This window comes from Podarcis cretensis (assembly GCF_951804945.1).
Source record: "Podarcis cretensis genome assembly, chromosome: 16".
In the NCBI taxonomy this organism is placed as follows: Eukaryota; Metazoa; Chordata; class Lepidosauria; order Squamata; family Lacertidae; genus Podarcis; species Podarcis cretensis.
The window spans coordinates 11,601,084-11,623,204 of NC_137186.1; the positions used below are offsets into that span (position 1 = coordinate 11,601,084).

General features: G+C 41.3%; 1 protein-coding gene across 3 annotated transcripts in view; it reads left to right on the forward strand.

The window, feature by feature from the left end:
- PACS1 (phosphofurin acidic cluster sorting protein 1) overlaps positions 1 to 22,121 on the forward strand; it is a 74,394-nt gene that overhangs the window by 15,539 nt on the left and 36,734 nt on the right. For all 3 annotated transcript variants that reach the window (XM_079957966.1, XM_079957964.1, XM_079957965.1), the window contains exons 2-4: positions 17,769 to 17,856; positions 18,415 to 18,504; positions 21,223 to 21,348. In XM_079957966.1, coding sequence (XP_079814092.1) covers positions 17,769 to 17,856; positions 18,415 to 18,504; positions 21,223 to 21,348 — 304 coding nt within the window. The remainder of the gene's footprint in view (positions 1 to 17,768; positions 17,857 to 18,414; positions 18,505 to 21,222; positions 21,349 to 22,121) is intronic.

Sequence of the window (22,121 nt, forward strand, 5' to 3'; positions counted from 1 at the left end):
ACAAGAAACAGCATGAACAATACTACCTGAGTTTACTTACAGAGCTTTGCTGTCTTTCTGTGCATCATAAGCTGAGTCAACACAACATATGTTGTGTTGATTCTGTAAATCCACAAACACAATAGGCTGATGGGTGAAATGGTATGGTGTGATGGATCATTTACGGTACTGCTTAAGCTGCACGTATATGGTCAAAGAAGTTTCTCCAACAATGCAATGATTACTACTTTGTGTGTGTGTTTCCCCAGTAGGGTCATGAGATAAGAATTTCAAAAAATGATCATGCAGCATCTGTTCTTGGGAGTGCTGTGAAACCTGGCCTCAAAGCTGTGAGGGTATTGAAATAAAGCATATATTTTACTTTCTGTGAGAATGTGGTAGGTTTGTAAAAAAAATTCCTTAGTTCCCCAATGACAAGTAGGAATCTTCTGCAGTTAACCACGCAAGTAAACATTTTTCAAAGGTTAGCTCTTGCCTTTACGCCATAAATAAAAAGCATAAGCATGTGTGGGCAAGTATTTTTTGTTATACAGTAATGGTATGATTGAAGATCCTGCCTAGAGTAGGAGATCCCCTAGGCAAGGGATGGTGGCATGGAGTAGAGCAAGGATTGAAATGCATTGGTTTCCTCCAGATTAAAATATTAAACTGATCTGGGAAATCATAGGGACCAATGGAGATTGTTAGGCTAAACCTAGGCAGTAATGTGTTGGTTCAGGATTCAGTGGTGAAGCATTGACTGTGCTCAAGAGATTCCTTAAGATATGTTGTGTAACTGAAAGTAGCTGCTTGACTACAGGAAACAAAATTAGTACAAAAATAATTATGTATGCATAAACTTTCTCTGTCGCACTACGTCTTACCTAGAAGTAGACCCCAAACTATCGCTAACATGAGATTAATTCTCACTGTGATGACCACAGTATAAAGATTTGACACAGGTGACATGTATTAGATAGCTCATTTTTCCTGAAGTGGAAGGATTTGCTTATTAAATGTCCCTCTGGGCCTTCCCAGTGAACATAGTACAGATCTTTAAGTGCAGAGTGCTTCACTGTTCTTGGTTAGCTTATATATTTTGTGCAGCTATAGTGAAGGAGTGAACTCTTGAGGTTGCTGAAGTCATAGGCCATTCAGTTGCTTCCTGGTAGTCAGCATATGAGGTGTGTAGTAATCATGCAGAAACTGCTAATGCTTAATCATGCATTTTATCATTGGCCTTTTGCTATTGGTGTGTGAAGTGGTGTACAAAAGAGTCAAAGCAGCATTTTCCTCAAGAGCTTCACAAGAGGATGGTTGATCGGCAGGTCTGAAACTTAATCAAGCAAATGGGGACCTTGGGAATACGGCTTGAACAGCTGAAAATGGGAGCTTCCATGTCCCAGATGAAGTATCTGCATTTCTACAATGGGTAAACTCTCTCTGTGTGGTTTGGACTTGGTTGAATGTCACTTTCTAAACCTCTAGTAAGAGATGAAGAGAGGCTTTTGTTCTGGTGTGTCCATGCCTCTCCCTGGGTAAAAAGTAATTTTTATACAGCTATCTACAGAAATAGATAACGGGATAGAAAGGAGCATGAATTTCTACCTGGAATGGAGGTGAGAACAGGGCAGGTGTGCATATGAAGTGTATTGTTCTTTATACTGGGTACAAAAAGGACTGACCAGGCTCTGTGCCTTTTAGGTGTAAAAGCTGGTGGGGTATACATGCCAAACTACTAAATCACTGTCATTCAAGCTGCTATAACATGGTTGTTTTAACTTCTGTAGGCAGCTGCTGAGACCAAGACTCTTGAATTTCCTTCTAAAATGATTCAGTTCTCTTCCCACCTTTGATACATACCCACACTTAATATTTCTTCAAATAAGAACTAGTATGAAAAGGGTTCTGTGTTCATTGTTAAGACATTGGTTTCAATTGTCATAATTTTTGTGCTGGTGTGTATTTGATTCTGGCTTTCTTCCATTTACCCTCAACACTTAAAAAGAGCTACTGTTGGCTGAGTGAAATGTGATTTGTTTTCTAAAATGGCCACATGCTATTTCGATGCTAATGGAATCCTGCTGACTTGTATCAGTTCTAATTATTAAGAGCAGGTTACTTGACTCTGTACAGATCCTGTGCAGAGGGAGAATAATGAAGTGTTTATGTAAACAAGAAACAGGTGGTAGCTTAAATTCAGTTGCTTAAACTCCCCTGCATCGATGTAATGCCACATCTGAGAGACTGCCTTGGCTCCAGTTGTGTGTATATTTTTGTGATGATCCTATTTTATCTTTGCAGGTCAGGCTGTGTGTGTGTGTGTGTGTGTGTGTGTGTGATTGGCCCAAGGTCACCCTGTGAGCTTAGTAGTGGTTGAGCACAAATTTGAACCCAGTTTCTAGTGCACTGACCACTAGCATGCTGTTAGGAGAGCCAAAGCAGGACTTGTTCAAGCAGCATATACGTATTTTTCCGTGTATAAGACACTCCCTATTTTTGGGGACTAAATTTAAAGAAAATGAGGGGAGATGCCCCAAAGTTGTTGAGCTTTTTTAGGCGGAATTGCATTCATGCCATCACCGCTGTTGCTGGGGGTTGGCAAAGTGGGCAGCCGCTCCCCCCCAGCCACTGCAGGCACCAGCTGGCTGGCTGCGTGCAACTTCCACTCCACACCGCTGCGGGAAACGCTCCCTAGAGCACACATCTCCTGCAGCGACATGGGGGAGAGTTGTGCGCCCGCAAACCAGCTGGCTGGCGGGTGCACAGCTTCCCTCCCACATCACTGTGGGAAACGCTCTCCTGCAGCGGCATGTGGGGAGTTGCATGCCTGCCAACCAGCTGGCTGCCAACCAGCTCCCCCCTCCCCTCACGCCACTATCAGTGTATTGGATGACCCCAGTTTTTTGACATGATTTTTGAGTCAAAAAACCTTGCTAACTGGGCTCTCACCTACAGAGCCACAGTCTGTATGTGCCTTCCCCTACAGCATGTGATGAAGAAACCAGCTGCCCATCTAGTATAATTCTTGAGGTTTAGAGACATATCTGGGACTCCTGTGTTCTCTCCTTTTGGTACATTGCAGTTTAGATAGTAAGAGTTCGTTCTTGGGAGCAGAGTGGCTAATGTGTGGTTTTGAAAGTTCCCTACTTTGGGGCAAAGGTGAGCTAGATCTTGAGGACTGTTATAGATACTTTATGTGGATCTGGAACAATATTTTATTAAGAGACAGGTTGATGGCAACTTAAGTCTAACAGCGTGTGACTTAAGCCAGTATACAATGTTAAAATTGTTTTTTGGATACTACAAGGGGGAAGGCCTGTGAGGCACTGAGATAATTTAAATATGAGAATTGTGAACTAACTTAAACAATAGTTACTATTAATCTTTAATTTGTGGCAGCTTAACTCCTGTTGGTGTTTTCTACACCCACATTAATAGATCTAAGGATCAATGAAGATGACTTCAGGATCTTTCACATGTATAGTACAAAGAGTGAGAGTCTCAAACCAGTCACCACTACTGACTATTTGTAAATGGGGTGGTGGTGGGAAATCTGCACTTTCAGAAAAGCAGAGTATTCTGAACTTCTCCTCTGCCTGCTCTATTTTCCATGGTTGTCAGCAGTCAAAAGATATTGAGACACAGGGTTTTCTTCTGATGCAGAAACGTGCAAGTCTGAACAGACCTTCTGCTCAGTATCCTGATCTGTGAATTGCCCTGTTGCCGACTCAGGACATGTTTTGGCTTGGCTTAGTGTGGCTAATTGGCTTTGTCATAGCTTGGAATGCAAGGGAAGAGAAGTCCTTGAAATGACCTTGTTGGCAGCTGTTTAATGTGGAAGTTGTGTTTGACTTTGGAAATGTTGGTTTAGAACATGAGAAAGTAAGTTGTCTGTTGCCTCATTGTGAACTGGGAATTAAAATGTCATGCCTAGTGTGACAGAGTAGTACTAATGGAGTGGGGAGGAACCAGGAGGAGAAAACAGAGCAACATAACTTAATTTTGTATGATAGTTGAATATTTAAAATACCAAAGTAACTCTTTTTGAAGGAGGTAGCAAAAATCACATAGAATATACCATACATAAATTTCCCAGTTTTTGATCTCCTGATTAATATTGGAGCAGAGGGGAGCCGGGAGAGAAGTTGAATGCATCATGGTGAATGCACTGTATAGGCCAGGAGTAGGCAACCTAAGACCCCGGGGCCGGATGCAGCCCAATCACCCTCTCAATCCGGCTCTTGGACGGTCCAGGAATCCGCGTGTTTTTACATAAGTAGAATGTGTCCTTTTATTTAAAATGCATCTCTGGGCTATTTGTGGGGGCATAGGAATTCATCCCCCCCCCCAATATAGTCCGGTCCCCGACAAGGTCTGAGGGAGGGTGGACCGGCCCACAGCTGAAAAAGGTTCCTGGTTCCTGGTATAGCCATACAAAGCAAAGCTTTTGAAGAAAGGCTGTTCAGTGGCCTCTGACTTGTTTCTTTAAGCCTGCTGTGTTAGCCATCACCTTCTTGTAAGAATTAAATCCAACTATTTCAAAAGGACAAATGAATGCCCAGTTGTGTGTTACAACTCTTCATGTTGTTAGGGACATTTCAGAGTTTGTTTTGTGATGGTGGTTTGTGTTATCCCTGAGCATAGATGAAAAGTGGAACTTGTGTTTGATGCTTAGTATCTCATTGCTTTCCAGTATTGTGTCCTAATTTACTGATGCTTTTGTTCTGCTCTATAGAGTAATCCTAGGTCAGGGTGAGCAATATTTGGAACACCTAGTGGAAAGATGGTGCAAAATTTTTGCTAAAGGATAGGAATAAAAAATTAAGTAAAGATCCTAAATTGAATATTGCACTGCTTGATGTATGTTCTGCAAACAAACTTATTTGAAATTGAGGATAACATTCTCAAGAGCTTCATTATAGAAGAGATCTTGAGTGCTACTCAACACTGCTACTCAACACTGCTACTCAAAAGTGGCAAGATGTTTTTTTGTCCCATATGATTTAAAGTAAAATTTAAAGTACAATACTTCAAGGGAGATGGAATTCAGTTTGCTCTCCTTATGGTTTGAGAAAGAGCAATGTAGTTAACTGGGATGAATATTCATAGCACAAGACGGTGTGTTGATGATGTGTCTTTTGTCTACATTTACGGGCAACAGGGCATGACTTGAATAATTTAATATTATTTAACATAAAATCTGTCACTTTTATCCCTCAAGCCATGTCCTGTTGCACTTCCTCTCAAGTAATATTCAAGGAAGAACCCTCCCCATTGAACTTGATACTGTACTTGTTTTTACGAAGTTTTATGAAGAAAGTGATTTTGTTGCATTCTTTCAGCACTGGCATTGCTAATGGCACTCAGGATATTTCTCTGCATGGGAATGCAAATTATGGAATTGATTTTAATAGTGGAGTTAAGCACATGCACAACTCTCTCTGCTTTTGATTTACATAAAAATGACATTGGAAGGGCTTCAATTTAGCTACACAGGCCTATTGCAGGCATCATGTTCACAATCTAGGAGTTTGCAACTTTTTTCCTTTCCCCTTCTTTATAATTAATGTAAATTGTAAACTCCTTGGGATGGGGAATTGTATTTTGCTTATATTTTCTTAAAGAGCTTTTTACAGTGTTGGCACTAGATAAATTTATAATTTTGTACTATTAGAAAAAAAATCTCAACTCAGCATTAGATTGTTGGCAGCCTTGTGTATGTTTTAGCTTTGTTTGAAATGCTCTGTGAAAGATAGGAGTATTCTGGTTATCATAAAGTGGCTTAGAAACATAGCTGCAAGCAAGATGTCTGGAGGAAGTGGTTACAATTATTGCATAATTGGTTGCATTACTCTACAAATATTAGTTGTAGAAATCAATAATGCTTAGATGTGTAAATAGCATGTATAGCTAGATGACAAACTTGAGTATAATGACTTTTAAATGCTTGTAATGTGTGTATTTTTAAAATTGCCCCCCAAAATACCCTATGGTTTTAAATTATGGGAGAGACCTTTCATGTTTGAAAGCTCAGAAGAAGTAATATGGCCCAAACACATGGAAATGGACATACTCTTGACCTAGATTTTGCCATGGAACAGGCTGGTGTGAATCCATTGATGGATTGGGGGAGGGGGGCTTCTAGTAAGCCAATTGTCATGGATGGATCATTCTCTGATAAGACTTAGGCTGACAGTGGCACACTGTAACAGCTGGGGGACCCATTGACTTGGTCTGCCTAGACTTAATGGAATACAAAGGCTTTCTGAATGCTCTGGGAGATTTTCCAGTTGACATGACTGACACTTGGTTGAGGTTCTGGTTTCTCTTTAGAATGGTGACAAGAGAAAAGTAAAATACACAAACAGGAAGGTGGACAACTGGAGTACAAGTGGCATAAATCATGATGTGAATTTGCCTGGACACAGATGACAGCACATTATTGGTGGCAGTGGCACCAATATAATTTTCTGTTACCATTACAACTTCTAGTATCTGTTCAACAGTGTCTTTTTGAGTGATCAGTGGGTTTGTAACATCTGGATAGAAAAAAGCAATGATGTGGCAACCATTGGAGCCTACTGTGACATATTTGCAAGACGCTAGAAGCATACAATTGCTCAGATTCACATGGCATTGGATATCACAGAGTGAGTCCTGAGGAAATGTCCAGAGCTTCTAGTCAGGTACTTTTGGATCAGTTCTATCTATTGATGAGCATGTGGACAAGCTACTTGAAGGATTTTGGACAACAACATGCCCTTCAACCTCCTCCCTTGCTTATCATAACTAATAAAAACTAGCTGAAGGAATGTGACTAGGCAAGTCCTGGGAGCGGTGAATGCCTTGCTATGGGTAGTGGGAGGTATCATTGGCCTTTAAGGAAACAGTGGTGCATTCCCTTCTCAAGAGGATCTTCCTGGACTCACAGGTGATCGCCTAATATCCAGTATCCCCCTTTTTTGCAAGGTGTTCAAGAGGATAGTGATGGTTCAACAGCAGACATGTTTGGAGGAAGCTGATTTTCCGGACTCAATCTTGCTTTAGGCCTCGATAGGGCACCAAAATTGCCTTGGTTGTCCTGATTCATTATGTTTGTCAGGAGAGGGATGGAGAAGTGCAACCTTGTTTGTTTTGCTTGATCCCTCAGGAACTTTTGATACCATTGACCATGATACCCTCCTCTAGAGGCTTTGAAGGTTGGGAGTTAGGGACACTGTTTTTCAGAGATTTCATTCCTACCTCCAAGGCCTATTTCAAAGAGTAACAGTGGGAGACTCTTGCTTAGTTCCTTGAGTTCCCATGTCCCTCTTGTCCCTCTTGCTCTAACATCTATTTGAAGCCATTGGGATATATTGTCAAGGGCTTTGGAGTGAGGTGCCATCAGCATGCCAATGACATCTAGCTCTAACGTTCTATTCCACCTGAATCAGCAGGGGCAGTTCAGATGCTGGACTATGTGCAGGCAGTAATGGGCTGTATGTGGACCAGGAAATTGAAACAATCCAGGTAACATGGAGGTACTGTGTGTTGCAGATTCTTGAATCTGGGAAGAAGGGAGATGGGTGGTTCTGGATGGGATTGCATTCCCGTGGATGAAACAGGCACACATTTGACCCATCTATGTCATTTGAGGCCCAGGAAGCCTTGGTGGCTAGGAGTGCCTTTTCTAGCCGATTCACCAGTTATAGCTGTTCCCGCAAAAGAATAGCCTGGCTACTGTGATCCATGCTCTTGTAACTTCCAGACTGTACTGTCGCTATGCATTCCATGTGGGACTGCCATTGAAGACTATTCAGAAGCGGCAACTAGTGCAGAATGTAACACCTAGTGGGTATCTATGGCTGCAGATATTATGCCAGTCTGAAAAATTATGCACTGGTTTCCAGTCCGTTAACAAGATGAATTTAAGGTGTTAATACTGACACACACCCTAAATGATTTGGAGCCCAACCATTTGAAGAGGTGCCTCCTCCCACATAGACATGCCTGGGTGTTAAGATAAGTAGGTGAGGCCCTGATAGCAGCACTACCACCTTTTGTATTTTAAGGGGTAGGGGTGAGTGAGAGGGGTACCTTGCACCATCATTGTACGGCACCAAGGTGCACCAAGGCCTTCAGTTGAGTGGATGTTTCTGTGTTACTGGTCTGTGTGGGTGTTTACTTTATTTTGTCTTTGGTTACTTTTTGTAGTTTTTAATTGATTACTTTAATGTAAAAGCAGTTTTAATTGGGATATTTTTGTAGCCCATCCCGGGAAGGGGAGGCTATAAGCACTAAATAAATACATACATATATACATGCATGCATACATACATACATACATACATACATAAATTTTGATTTCAAGAGAAATTATGCTTTTACACATCCTTCCCCCAGCTCTAAAGTTTATGCAGCTATTAAAATAGCTTCCATTTCAGGAACCCATTTCTGCTGCTACACTCAAATGAAAAGCATTTTGAAGTTTACAGGATAATTAGACTGTAAGTGTCTGAAAAAATTGTAGGCATTCCAATCAACAGTTTTCCCAATTGTTGTGCTCTCCTTATAATCTAAGGCATGCTTAGCACAAGACAAAAACTCTGCATGTCTATCGCAGCTGGAATGTTGCAAAGGAAGGAAGGTATTTATTTTCTTCAGTCTATTTTGGTTTTGTTTTAAAATTTTCCTCCTCCTTTACTTTTAAATGGCACTCTTCCATTCTCCTTGAATTTTCTTTGACCCTGGAAGGATGCACAGCTGCCTTCCTATTACACCACATACCCCTTCTTCTTTCACTGCTTTCATTATTTTTTGGAGGAACTAGCAAATTTGACTTGCCTAAGCTTAATGCTAGCTTCTAAACTGATTTTATGAGCTCTGATTCTAGATCACATCTCACACTAATGGAATCATAATCTACAATGTGGGTAGAACTAGCTTTTAAATGCTAGTTGCACAAAAATGGAACAGTTGTTGATATGTGGTAAATGACAGGACCATGTACAGTGGTACCTCAAGTTACATACGCTTCAGGTTACAGACTCCGCTAACCCAGAAATAATGCTTTAGGTTAAGAACTTTGCTTCAGGATGAGAACAGAAATCGTGCTCTGGCGGCGCAGCAGCAGCAGGAGCCCCATTAGCTAAAGTGATGCTTTAGGTTAAGAACAGTTTCATGTTAAGAACGGACCTCTGGAACGAATTAAGTACTTAACCCGAGGTACCACTGTATAGGCAGAATAAGTTGATGTATTTTGAAAAATCTGGTTGTGCTTCCTCAAGGTAGTAGAATTACTGTTTTTGTTTTTCCTGTTATTCCTGATAAGTATTCAGATATATACATTGTTTATTTTTTAGTGTGTTACTCAAAAATGTATGATCTTAAAGTGGGGTGGGGAACTGGATCTGGCCAGTGGTTGGTCAAATCCTTATTTCCTTCACTCTACCCCCAGCAACAGGCGAACTTTGACAAGTGGGAAAGTTTTCCTTTCCTGCATGGTTTGAAGTAAAAACTGATGTGGATAAAAGCACATGGTGTTAGTTGCAGGTGGTAGTGATCAGCTGATTGTCAGCCCTTGGAAAACCCTATGCCATGATGGTCAGCAGTTGCAAAGTGCTGTGCTTCCTCAATTGCACTAGGGAGTTTTCCTTTGGGGCTTGTTAGCACTGTCTGAAAGTACCACTTGCAGATCAACACTTGGGCACTCAGTTTACGAACCCAGTTGCTCAAGCCATGTCTTTACCTGCCCTGCCCCTGACATCACATATGAATGTGTTTTGGGGGAAATGGCGTCATGAGCCCAGGGGGGCACATCCTAACCTAATTAAACCTGCCGGCAAGCTGTTCCCAAACCATGGGCTAGATGGTTTCATGTTCTGATTGTACAATGCAGCTTCATGTTTCTATGCAAAATGTGGAGTAGGGTGGTAAAAAAAATGGCAACGAATGCATTGTTGTCACATCTTATTGACAAAACTACTGATTTTTGAGCGGAGTAAAACATGCACTTGTACATTTAAATGAGGGTTCTCAGCTGGGGGACATTGTTATGCTATTACTATCCTGGAGCCAGAGCAGAAGATATATAGTTAGGGTTGCCATACATTCGGAATTTCCCGGACATATTCAGAATACTGCAGCTGCAAGTATACAAAACTGAAAAAGGCTCAACAACTTTTTGAAATATGGCAACCCTAATATAGTGTACTATAAGCAATGCCAAGTCTGTCCACTTTTGATCTGAAGTAGATGACCAACGGATATACCAACATACAAACACAAATTGCTACATTTGGGAGTTGTAACATGCAACTTGGACAATGACAAATTTACTTAAACATTTGCTGGCAAATAGAAGACAACCACTTGACTTTAATCTTTCTCTGCTGCTTAAGCCACTACATGTGAAGTATGTATACAGATAATGAATTTTCTCCACCTACTACAAGAGATATGTGTTACCATCTGTGGCTACAGTTGTCAGATTGAAGTGAATAATGAATCTGGTTGGGAGTAAGATGAAGTAAATGGATAAACAAGAATAATCCATACCAGGCAACCATATAACATTGTTTAAAGAGGCTCAGTGAAGACCACCCAGGACAGGCATCAATTTGCGCATAGTTTGTCTTCTCTGATTTTTTTTAAAAGCAGGTCACAAGACAGAATGTTCTAGAGAGCTCTGGTTAGGCTGAGGATGGTCCTCCCTTCAGATTATAATATAATGTTAACTACCTGCCTCTGTAAATGTTTGTGCACCTTTGAACAAATTCGTTGCAGTTCAAATTCATTGCTAACATATGGGTGTTGCAGTGGACGTCTTTTTAAAAAAGTGTACTAGCCTACCTGCCTGCACATGTGCTAGCCAGTTTGGGCCTAAAACATGCTAAGTCACTTTAAAGATTCTCTGCCTGAATGTGTGAAGGCAGTTCTTACTTACCACAGGGAACCAGGTGAACAACATTTGCAAGCCTGTACTATGATTTAACAACTTTAGCTACCGTATTTTTCGCCCTATAGGACGCACTTTTCCCCCTCCAAAAATGAAGGGGAAATGTGTGTGCGTCCTATGGGGCGAATGCAGGCTTCAGGAAGCTGTCCGCAAGCCGTGGGAGAGCTGCCTGCACCCCGAAGCTCTCCCACCTCTTGCGGAGACCTGCTTTGGAGGCTGGCGATGGGGAGAAGCGCACTTCTCCCCATTGCCAGCCCCACAAGCTCGGGGGACAGCGGGGAGGCGGAGCGCGCCTTCCCGCTGTTCCCCAACCTGGTTCTTCCAGCCCCGCACCTGGGGGGAAATAATTTTTTTTCCCTTTATTTCCCCCCCAAAAAACTAGGTGCGTCCTATGGGCCGGTGCGTCCTATGGGGCGAAAAATACGGTATATTTCCCTAAGGCTATGTGGCCTATGCAGGGAAAACACAAGAGACAAAACAATGAGGTTTGAGCTGGAAGTGGGGGAGCCATCATAAGTGATTAATTTTGAACTGACTGGGAGGGGGAAAGCGTTTTTTTAAATCTCCCCAAAGCCTTTATGTATACAAGATAGTAGTCTTGGGCAGTCAGCCACCACTTCACACATAGCCTGCTAGTACAAAGTCCCTCTCAGCCAGTGCTTAATGCAAATTTGCCTGTGTGCTGCATGTGATGAGGATGCACTTTGTCGGGATATTTGCCCTATGAAATCTTTGTCCCAGACACTGCCCGTGGGTTATTCTTTTTAGCATTTCGCATGGTGTTGTTTTTAAGTGCTGCTGTTTCCCAAGTCCTTCTTTCTTTTATATTTAACTTTCACTTGCCCTTAAACATAGGTGGCTGAATGCCAGCTCTTCAAAATCCACTTAGCCAGTTTCCCCTTTTAAAATGAAAAATTGCCAGAATGGCTATTCTCTCAAGCCTGAGGTTTAATGAAGTGTGAAGAGAGCATTGGTTAATTCTTCTCCCTCCCCCCCCCCCCCGAAAGCTCTACGTTCCATTTTTAATGGAAGGAAGAATAAACGTAGCCTTGTGAGCAAAGAGTTTGATTGATAAGGTCTGGATTTTGCTGTTTTTGATCAACCAGCAACTGGCACAGACAAGGTCCTCTTGAGATGGGCAGATATATTGGCCTACTAGATTTCGATATGAATGAATCCTGGGTCCAATGCTCAGCTTGCTCTAGAACAGGGGTTCTAAGTTTTTGCAGAAAACCCCTCTTTCAATCCAATAAAAAGAAATACAGTAACTGCAGTAAGAACAAGGTTTTGTGGGGTTTTTTGGCTGATGAGACTCATGCTGGCTCAATTTTGGATACCACAACAAACCATGGTTAAGGAGGGTTACGTATGGTTTGGCATGATGTTTGAATGGAGAAACTATAGTTAGTATCTTTTTGCTCTTCCCATGGATGCTATTGAACCACAGAATCAGGAGAGCAGACCTGGTAAAAAATGAAAGCAGATAAGCAGCTCTTAACCATGGCTTTATGTTTATGTTTGGAAGGTTGTCATGGTTTGGTGTGTTGTGTTGTCCTAGACCCAGGACCTGAGAAAACATGATTTGGGGAATCTGTAGCATGTACTAAGTCAATTAGGGCACCACCTGCAATGTTTTTCCATCTTGGGTCCCCAGATGTGGTTAGACTACAACTCCTATCATCCATGACCATTGGCTAAACTGCATGGGGCTGATGGGAGTTGCAGTCCAACAATATCTGAAGCCCCAAGTTTGAGGAACACCGGAGGAAGCTGTGCTCCAAGTAGAGAGGCATTCACTTTCTATATTAAATCAAGTTATATTTAAGATTAGCCTTTAGGGAATTATGACTGCTGGGACAGCTGTAAGCCCAATGTCTCAGAATGGTCCTGTTTCCCATCTGTTAAGTAAGTCTGTGGTGTTCTCTTATTGAAAATGCCCTCAAAGTGATAGAAAAGCATTGTTCCAATATTATTAGATTGGATAACAAAGGTGGATGTTAAGAAATCTTTCCCTTAAGCAATTCAATCAGATCAGGTGTTTCTAGTGCTCTTTTCTTGATTATGAATAACTGTGGGTTGCATTCCCCAACCTTCCAATATTAGGTTTCTTACCCTGTTTTTTAATTTAATAAACATTATACCGCTCTTCAACAAAAACAATCAGGGTGGGTTACAATAAAAGATTCATATACAGAGTTGCTTCAAGATGTCAGGTTGAGTATTTTTGTGAACTACAGGCTGAGTATTTCTGTGATTCTGAATAAAAGCCTTTAACTTTCACAGAACTACCTTGCGGTTTCTTTGAGTGATTTGGCAAGGATCCAAAAAGCTGCTTGGGACATGCCCAGTCCAATTGTCACAGATTAAAGCTCTCTCTCTCTATCTATCTGTGTGTGTGTGTGTGTGCGCGCGTGCGTGCGTGCGTGCGCGTGCGCGTGCACACACACACACACACCTCCAGCTCAAGGGCCTTTATTTGGCAAACTATTTTGAGATGCCTCTCAGTTTCTAAAGTGCTGGGCAGGGTGTGGTGGGTGGATCCCAATCTTTGTCTATTCTATCAACCTGTGGTGGTGTTAGTACTTTCACTTATATGACATTTCATGAGTTCCTTTTGTGTCAAACATAACAACTTTGAAAATAAAACCCAGATATCATAGTTAAAACAGCAACCAACATTTTTAAATACAAACAATAGCATTCCAAATAACAGTAAAAACAAGAAAATGGCATTAACTTTGTTGTCTGAGTGGAAAACAAATTAAACAAACATTTCTGACAGCAAAATATAACCCAGGAAATAGCTTGGTGGCTCTTACTCTACAAAGGACAGATAATTCTGTAGGGTATAGGCCACTCCGGAGAAGGCCTGCTTCCTAAAATTTATACACCTCTTGATTGTGAGAAAACCTCTAAGTGGTTTTCAAAAAAGATAAAACAATAAAATTAGAAATAAAACAATAATCATACATGAGGCACAAATACCTTAGAAAATGTATATGTAGGAAATGCATATGTAGATAATTGTCGTTGATCTGAAAACATAATCCTGAATCTTGTGGTACACAATCCACAGCTTGACAAGCTACAGTGGGCAGTGAAGGCAGTGTTCTGCTCCTGCAGTCAGCTTCTGACTTATGTTTGATGTAGGTTAGCAGAGCATCTGTTCTGCAGTTCAATCTCACTATGCAGTTCCATGCCTCCCTGCTTCTTGGTGTTCATCAGTCTCTTTCCCTGTCTGCCCTTTAGAATTTGCTGCTGTTATAGGTTCATCAGTTTGAGCAGATGAGAGATGGGCCATGGAACACTTAGGTATGATTTTGGTACATAAATGGTGCAGTCAGGAAACTTTTCCTTTTCAGCCTACCCACCCCTTTTCCTCTTCACTGACAAAGATGAATGACAGAACCCTTAACAACAACAACAAAATTCCCTTCCTCCTCAAGGCCTTCCTGTGGTCCACACATTAGACTTAGGCTTAAGCTAGCTATTGTCAACTTGCCATCTATCCAAAAACCTCTTTCCCTAAAGGAAACGTGTGTTGGTCAGTGTATAAAGTCTTAAGCTTTCCAAGTCCTAATGGACCATCAAAAGTCACCTTCATCCATATGAATCTACCTAACCCTTGAGATCTAGTGAGATTTTGCTATGCGTTCTCCCTGTCAGTGGAAGAACGGTGGGTAAATATGAGAGAATGGCCTATTCTTTGGTGGCACAGAGACAGTGGAATGTCCTGTCTGGCCTCATTGCCTCTAACCTTTAAAAAATGATTAATATGTTTTCTGGCAGGCATTATCTGCTATTGTGTTTTAATGCAGAGGTTTTACTGCTACTGTCTGTTGCAGACTGATTTGTTTTCTGTGATGGTTTTAAAATTGATTTTTGATACATTGTGTTATTCTTATACAGTGGTACCTTGGTTCTTGAACGTAATCCGTTCCGGAAGTCCATTCGACTTCTGAAATGTTCGGAAACCAAGGTGCGGCTTCCAATTGGTGCAGGCGCCCTGGAAACAATAGCCGACAGTCGCATTGGATGTTCGGCTTCCGAAAAGTGTTTGAAAACTGGAACACTTACTTCTGGGTTTTCGGTGTTCGGGAGCCGAAATGTTCGAGTACCAAGGCATTCAAGAACCAAGGTTCCATTGTATACTACTTTGAATATATTGTTTATAAAATGGTGGAATTAAAAATGCTAAAAGTAAAACAGGATAGTTTGAAACTCAGTCATTTGCAGCACTTCCCACTCAGTTCTGTTTTTGTTAGCTTTCGCTGTTCAGTAACACACACTATTCTGTAGCCCTTTGGTTTTTAAACTAAATTTATTAATTTTAAATGCATCAAAAAACCTTAATGAAAAATACCTGTTGGGGATTCTGAAAGAAACTGTGTTTCCTCTTTAAGTGTGAGAACTTATTTATAGATTAACAACAGAATATATTGCATGTCCTGCTAAAAGAAAATAACACTGTTAATATCGATTCAACAAATAAGCAAATTAAAGGCCCTTCAATGTGATGGGAGACTTGAGGTTTTAAGATGAATATGGATTTTAGCTATCTGGTCTTATTTTTAGAAGAGAAGCCATAGAAACATCACTTGAAAGTTGAATTCACTTTGGATACAGACTGGAAAGAAGTCATACTTTAGTTCCTTTTTGCATAAAATTGGGTGTAGGGAGGAGAAAAACGGCATATCTGTGTGGCCTGCATGAATCTTGTAGCCCTGAATTTCTGCTTTGCTCTCATTACCACTGATAAATGGTGGATTTTTTAATTGTATATCAATGCTTCAGTTGATTAATCAGTAGATTAAAGTGTACATTCCTAAAAGATGCCTTACAGTAATTAAGTGCATCTTCTCAAGGGAAAGGCTAGTTGTCGGCTAACCTACACTTGACCTTGCTCTTAATTTAGATGAAAGCTTTGGGGACCAAAGTACAGTAGTAATTTCTGGGTGGAGTTGAAGCCACCCTGTACTGAGTTTCCACCCTGTGTTCAAATCCTGCTGGCACTTGTCTGGATCTTACCAATTTGAGCTAGACATATTTGAATTTTCTGTCATAGCTGCATTCTTTCTTTGCACTTCCTGCAAAAATGTCTGGGCTTTTATGTTGGACTATAAGTTTTTAACCTTGGTCACAATGAGCCCACCCCAGAAGTGTGGAAGAATTGACTTGAGCTATGTAACATTGAAGGAAGACCATTCAATACCAGTGGGAACTGTGAACTTTGTCTCAGGCAGTGAATGGGCAGAGTAATAGAAAGGGCTGCAAAAACCTGTTCTGTGGTGTTGAGGTTCCAAAGGGTAGTTTTGCAAAGGTGAAGGTGTTGATCTGTTGGCTCCAGTGGTGGTCCATCGATGAGGAAAATATGCTTCCACTCAGACTATATTTCAAGGATCCAGGTTTTTCAAAGCCAGGATTTGTCAAGACAATTCAATCGCAAGACAGTATCAAGAGTTCAGGACCCAGGAAGAATTAGGTTGGCAGCTGGAGGAATTAAGACCTATTTCCAACCAAAATTTGTACAGCTATTCCTGATAATAGCATCTTTTCCACAGACTTTTTTTTATGTTCTGAAAACTCTCCTGCACCATTGTCAGTACTGTTGACAAGGACTGCTTGTTGACAAGGAAGAATGGGGCAAATTCAAAACACCAGGAGAGAGAGTATATGCCTGCAGATTTAGTAATGACTGCATTAAAATAATGTAAACAAGAGCAACCATAACTTTAGCATCCAGACATGGGAAATTTCCCCTCTAGTCTTGAGGTCAGAGATTCTGGGTTCCCTTAGGAGGAAGGGGAGAATAGAAATTGAATAAATAATGTTCCTTTGCACAATATCCAAATGACTTAAACATGAATTTATCCAGGAAATAAACCTGTGAAAACAAGCTTCCTGCTGGTGAGCAATTAAATCTCATGAAGTTTTGAAATGTTGTGATGACATTTGTGTTCAAGTTCAGAACCCAGTTTCCTTCCTGTTCACGTGAGTTCTCTCCTTTTGTGTTGTGTGAGGTTGCATTTTAGACTCTCAAATTTTACCTCCACTTTCCCTGTAGTCATCTGGGTCCTGAAGTAGCCACACGCAAATAACTTGATTAATTATCAATACTTTATGCACAATACATCTAAACGAAATGTTGTACCATATTTTAAGCCTAGTATTACCATTTCAGAACCTCTAGGGTTAAGCAAGCGAGAAAGTTCTAAACAGATAAAAGGCTTATTATTGTAGAAATGTCAATAGTGCAACAAGAGCTTATCCTTTATATAACATTTCCAGCATGATTTCTTAGCTTCTGCTTACATTATTATATTAGCTTTATAATCTTGACAAAATGGAAAGCTTTCTAGTACACATAGAAAGAGATGTGCATGTATGTGTTGAAAAAATGAAATGAAAAGGACTCATCCTCCTGGCAAGTGCCACTTGGAAATCTGTTTTCTGTGCCTCTTGGCATACTTGAAGCTAACAGTCTGTCTCACTCAAGTTTCAGTCTGAGCCAAATGGATTCAGATTGCCTACATATGGAGAATTCATGGTAGGTAAAGGACAAAGTTGTTAGCATTGCCCTGCCTCCTAAGCTGCCTTGTGTTCTGGAAGGCTGGAAGAGTGTGCTGTTCTTGATCATTTTCTTGGTAGAAATATACAGTAAAATACTGATTTCAACAGCCTTGTTTGGGGAGCTGGAAGTGGAGAGGAGAGACTGTTCCAGCTGCTTTATAGTTCAAGAAAGGGTAAACCTTGTGTCCTTTCACAATTGGCAAGTGTGTGTATGTAAAAGTTTTTGTTTCAGGAGTTCCTGACCTATAATCTATGTTTTTTATTTCATTTTACTTGACAGATTGTTCAGCTTGACCTTGAAAAAGCTAATCATGCTGAAAGAGATGGACAAAGATCTAAATTCTGTGGTGATTGCAGTGAAACTGCAGGTATGTGTAATAGGGGAGCAAGGAATTTTTCAAGCTGTATATTGGCCATAGCAATTGCAAGGCTTGCCAACTGTGTATAGCTCTGGAGAGACCCAGTTCCCTTTCTCCTGCTCTTGGAATTTCCATTTTCCTGTGGAATGGGCAAAATGTCTGGCTTGGAGCATTGGACTCTCTAATTCATTATGTGGAACTTCATGTTCAAATTTAACCTACTGTGCCTAGCCTAGCATCCTAGCCCTGTATACCTGAAGGAGCATCTCCACCACCATTATTCAGCTCTGACACGGAGATCTAGCTCTGAGGGCCTTCTGGCAGGCCTCTCACTGCAAGAAGTGGAGTCACAGGGAACCAAGCAGAGGGCCTCTTTCATAGTAGCACCCACCCTGAGGAATGCCTGAAAATGGCGCTGAAAATGGACCAATTCCCTGGATTGATTAAAAATTACTACATATTAGTGTTCTTTTACCGGTTTCTTCAGTATGTTGTTTGGGGCTCAAGTACCCCCATGTTGAAGACTAAAAACAATGATGCATGCCTCTTGTTCTGTGCGAGTTGCAGGGTTCAAAGAGGATTCTGAGGTCCAACGAGATTGTCTTACCTGTCAGTGGACTTGTGGAAACGGAACTTCAGTTAACTTTCTCCTTGCAGGTAAATACAGTTTAACTAAATTAATGGGGGTGCATAGAGGGGAGGAATGCTGGGGGAAGGAAGGGATAGAAGTCCCTTTCTCCATAAACTTCATCAACATACCTTAGGATCTTTCTCTAAAACAAACTAAAGAAAATCCCCACTGATGAGGTCAACACAGGGAAAAGTAGGCCAACTATCCCCATCCCCACTAGGGGACACCCAAATACCTTGGCTAACACACCATCAACTACATGCTACCTTAAACAATCCAGCAGTAAAATCAGCAGCCACTAGGCCCTTGACCACCTTCAAAAACCTTCTCCTGACAGCAGAGGGACATGACAAAGGGATGGTATCCACAATATACAAAATACTGCTCCAAAATCCCACAACCCCCCTTGATACAATCAAACAACAATGGGAGCATGACATAGGCTATGAAATCAACCTCACCCAAAGGACTAGAATGTGGTCTAAACTTCCATTTAAATCCATCTCAGCCAGAAGAAGGGAACTCACTCTGAAACTCATCTACAGGTGGTACTTAACACCACAGAAACTGGCGCTGATATGCCCAGGAACCTCACTAAGATGTTGGAGAGGCTGCACCTCCACAGGCACATACCTCCACATGTGGTGGGAATGCCCCAAATCCAACCCTTCTGGACGGCAGTCCTACAAGATATATGCAAAATAACCAAACAGGTATTAGAACCCACCCCAGAACTGGCCTTACTGAACGTTTTCCAAGATCATAATGACCACTCACATAATATAGAGCTCATAACCCACCTACTCTCAGCAGCCAGAAGCCTCATAGCCAGACATTGGAGGGACCTGTCAGGAGTAAGCATAGACCAATGGTATCAAATAGTATGGGAAATGGCCTCACTGGAAAAACTAACCAATAAACCGAAACTGACACAGGGACAAATAGAAGAGGATGCCTTCACAGCGCAACAAGACTAAAACAAGAATCCACCAACAGCAATCTGGCTTACCTGACCAAACAAGCCCCCCGCCCAAGCATACAAACCCATTTGCAACCAACCACACCCTGCCCCCCAATACCTCTCACTACCAAGGAAATGTAATAAATGAATAGAAAGAGAACCTACCCAGTTGATGCCGACACAAAACGCCACATGTATACTATATTAAAGAATATAAGCCTCACCACCCCACCCCTCCTCTCCTCACTCTTCTTCCCCAACCTTAGAGTGTACTAAACACTAATGTCTCACAACAAATGTAACTGATTTGTTAGAAAGACTGTACAACCTGAAAAAAGCGAGAAGGCATGTACGTTTGTGAACCAAGAAAATGTTTATTAAAAAAAACTTTTTAAAACATACCTTAGCATCTAATCCTTAGTCTTTAAGGTGCCACAAAACTTCTGTTGTTTTTAATGTAATAGGTTTAACATGGCTACTCCTTTGGAAATAGCATATTGTTAGTGTGCTTCAGATTTTCTAAATGAGAAGCTTAATAACAGTACAGTGGTTTGGGGATATTTGAAGAGAGATTGCTGTGAAATTTCAAATCTCGTTACACCCACACTTTCATATTCCTAGGAAGCAATGCCACACTCTTCCTGCTGTGTGCCTAGCATGATAGCTTTTCAGATTGAGAATGTAAGGCTTATGCAATGTGTCAAAGATAGCTTTCCAGTGGATTTCTCTTCTGTGCTCCTTTTCTTCAGGGAAAATGCTCAACTTCTTTTTCTCCCTTTCATGCTACATAAATAGCCATTTCTCAGCACGTGGTGTTAAAAAGCATTGGACCTTTAGAGAACTGTAAAATGTATGCAATCTGTATTAAACTGTTCAGCTTCACTGCTGTTTACGGGGTGAATTACATTCTTAAAGCATCTGAAGTGTTTATCTAAGATGGGACAGAGAGGATTTATATGTTATCCTCTTCTCCTTGCTAGTAAAATCCAGTGCAATCACAAAGCCAGGAGGTGATGAATCTGGGTGTTTGGGGGATGGTGATGTGCAATTTGTTTTAACGAGTTTTCTTCCAGAATAGTTCAGACATTACCTCTTCCTGAACCAGCTGTCTTGCATGGGGAAGTAAGCTTTTGAGTTGCACAGTTGTTGGATCCATTTTTAGACCATGTCCTTTATACTGAAGTGGCAACCATTTTTGGAACGTCATTCCTGACATTAAGAAATGGCAAGCAACTATACAATGGGACATTTCCTCACACTTTAAAATCCTTTTGAAGGCATGAATTGAATGGAATATATTGATTGGGCCATTTGAAACGGTTTCCTAATCATCTGGAGAGTATTTTAGCTAATAAAGATTATGAGTTTGGGGAAAGATACGTGGGGCCAGCTGGCTGATAGTACTGCTTTGAAGCTTACTGTGTTGACCATCTTGATATGCTGTCAATATAATAGCATTTATAGAGGAACCAGAGATTGGAACTGAGGGAAGTCAGGGTTTGTTTTATGGGAGGGGGGGGAATGGGGGGGAATTAAGGCTGATATGATTTAAGATAGTATGTTTTGTTTAAATTCCTAATATATTTTTTTATTTAAATATATGCTGTTAATAGCTACAGATTAGTATTGAGCGATCTATAACCTGAAGACTTGCAATTCTTGTACTAAAGTTGGTTCAAGAAAACATTACACTCAGCCTGACCTCCTTCTATCGGGACTTACTGCTGTACAAGTTTGGTCTGCAACTTATTTACATGCCATTTCCTTTGGGTTCCTCTTGCAGTATCCCCACTTCCTGAAGCGAGATGCCAACAAGCTGCAGATCATGTTGCAGCGAAGGAAACGATACAAAAACAGGACCATTTTGGGCTACAAAACTCTAGCTGTTGGCCTTATTAACATGGCTGAGGTAAGGGAAGTTGGGAGAACTGGTTTTCTTGAGAAAAATAATAGATGTTGATTATACCTCCTAGTTGGATAATGTTTCTAGGGAAAGCACACTACATTGTGAAGTGTTACATTTTTTGAAGGGGACTTAAAAAGTGAGCACACCACCACCACCGTGTGAGAATTGATTTGGGGAAGTGCAAGCTTGGACAGTGAGGTTTTGCATGCAGGAAGGTCCCAGGTTCAATCCTCAGCATCTCTGGGTAGAGCTGGGAGGGACTTCTGTCTGAAATCACTATTAATTAGTGTAGACAGTACTGAGCTAAACTGACCAAGTACCCTGACTTGGTGTAAGGCAGCTTCCTACATTCTTATATATTTCCCTCCACAAAAGTTGTGGCACTATAAACAGATAATTTGGAGAAGCAAAGAAAGGTACAGTGGTGCCTCGCAAGACGAAAAGAATCCGTTCCGTGAGTCTCTTCGTCTTGCGGTTTTTTCGTCTTGCGAAGCAACCCTATTAGTGGCTTAGCGGATTAGCGCTATTAGCGGCAAAGTGGCTAAGCGGCTATTAGCGGCTTAGCGGCTTAGAAAAAGGGGGGGGGGAGCGAAAAAAATCGCAAGACTCGCAAGACGTTTTCGTCTTGCGAAGCAAGCCCATAGAGAAATTCATCTTCCGAAGTGCCTCGAAAAACGGAAAACCCTTTCGCCTAGTGGGTTTTTCGTCTTGCGAGGCATTCGTCTTGCGGGGCACCACTGTAAATTTGTTTCATGGTGTTTGGGTAGGAATGCAAA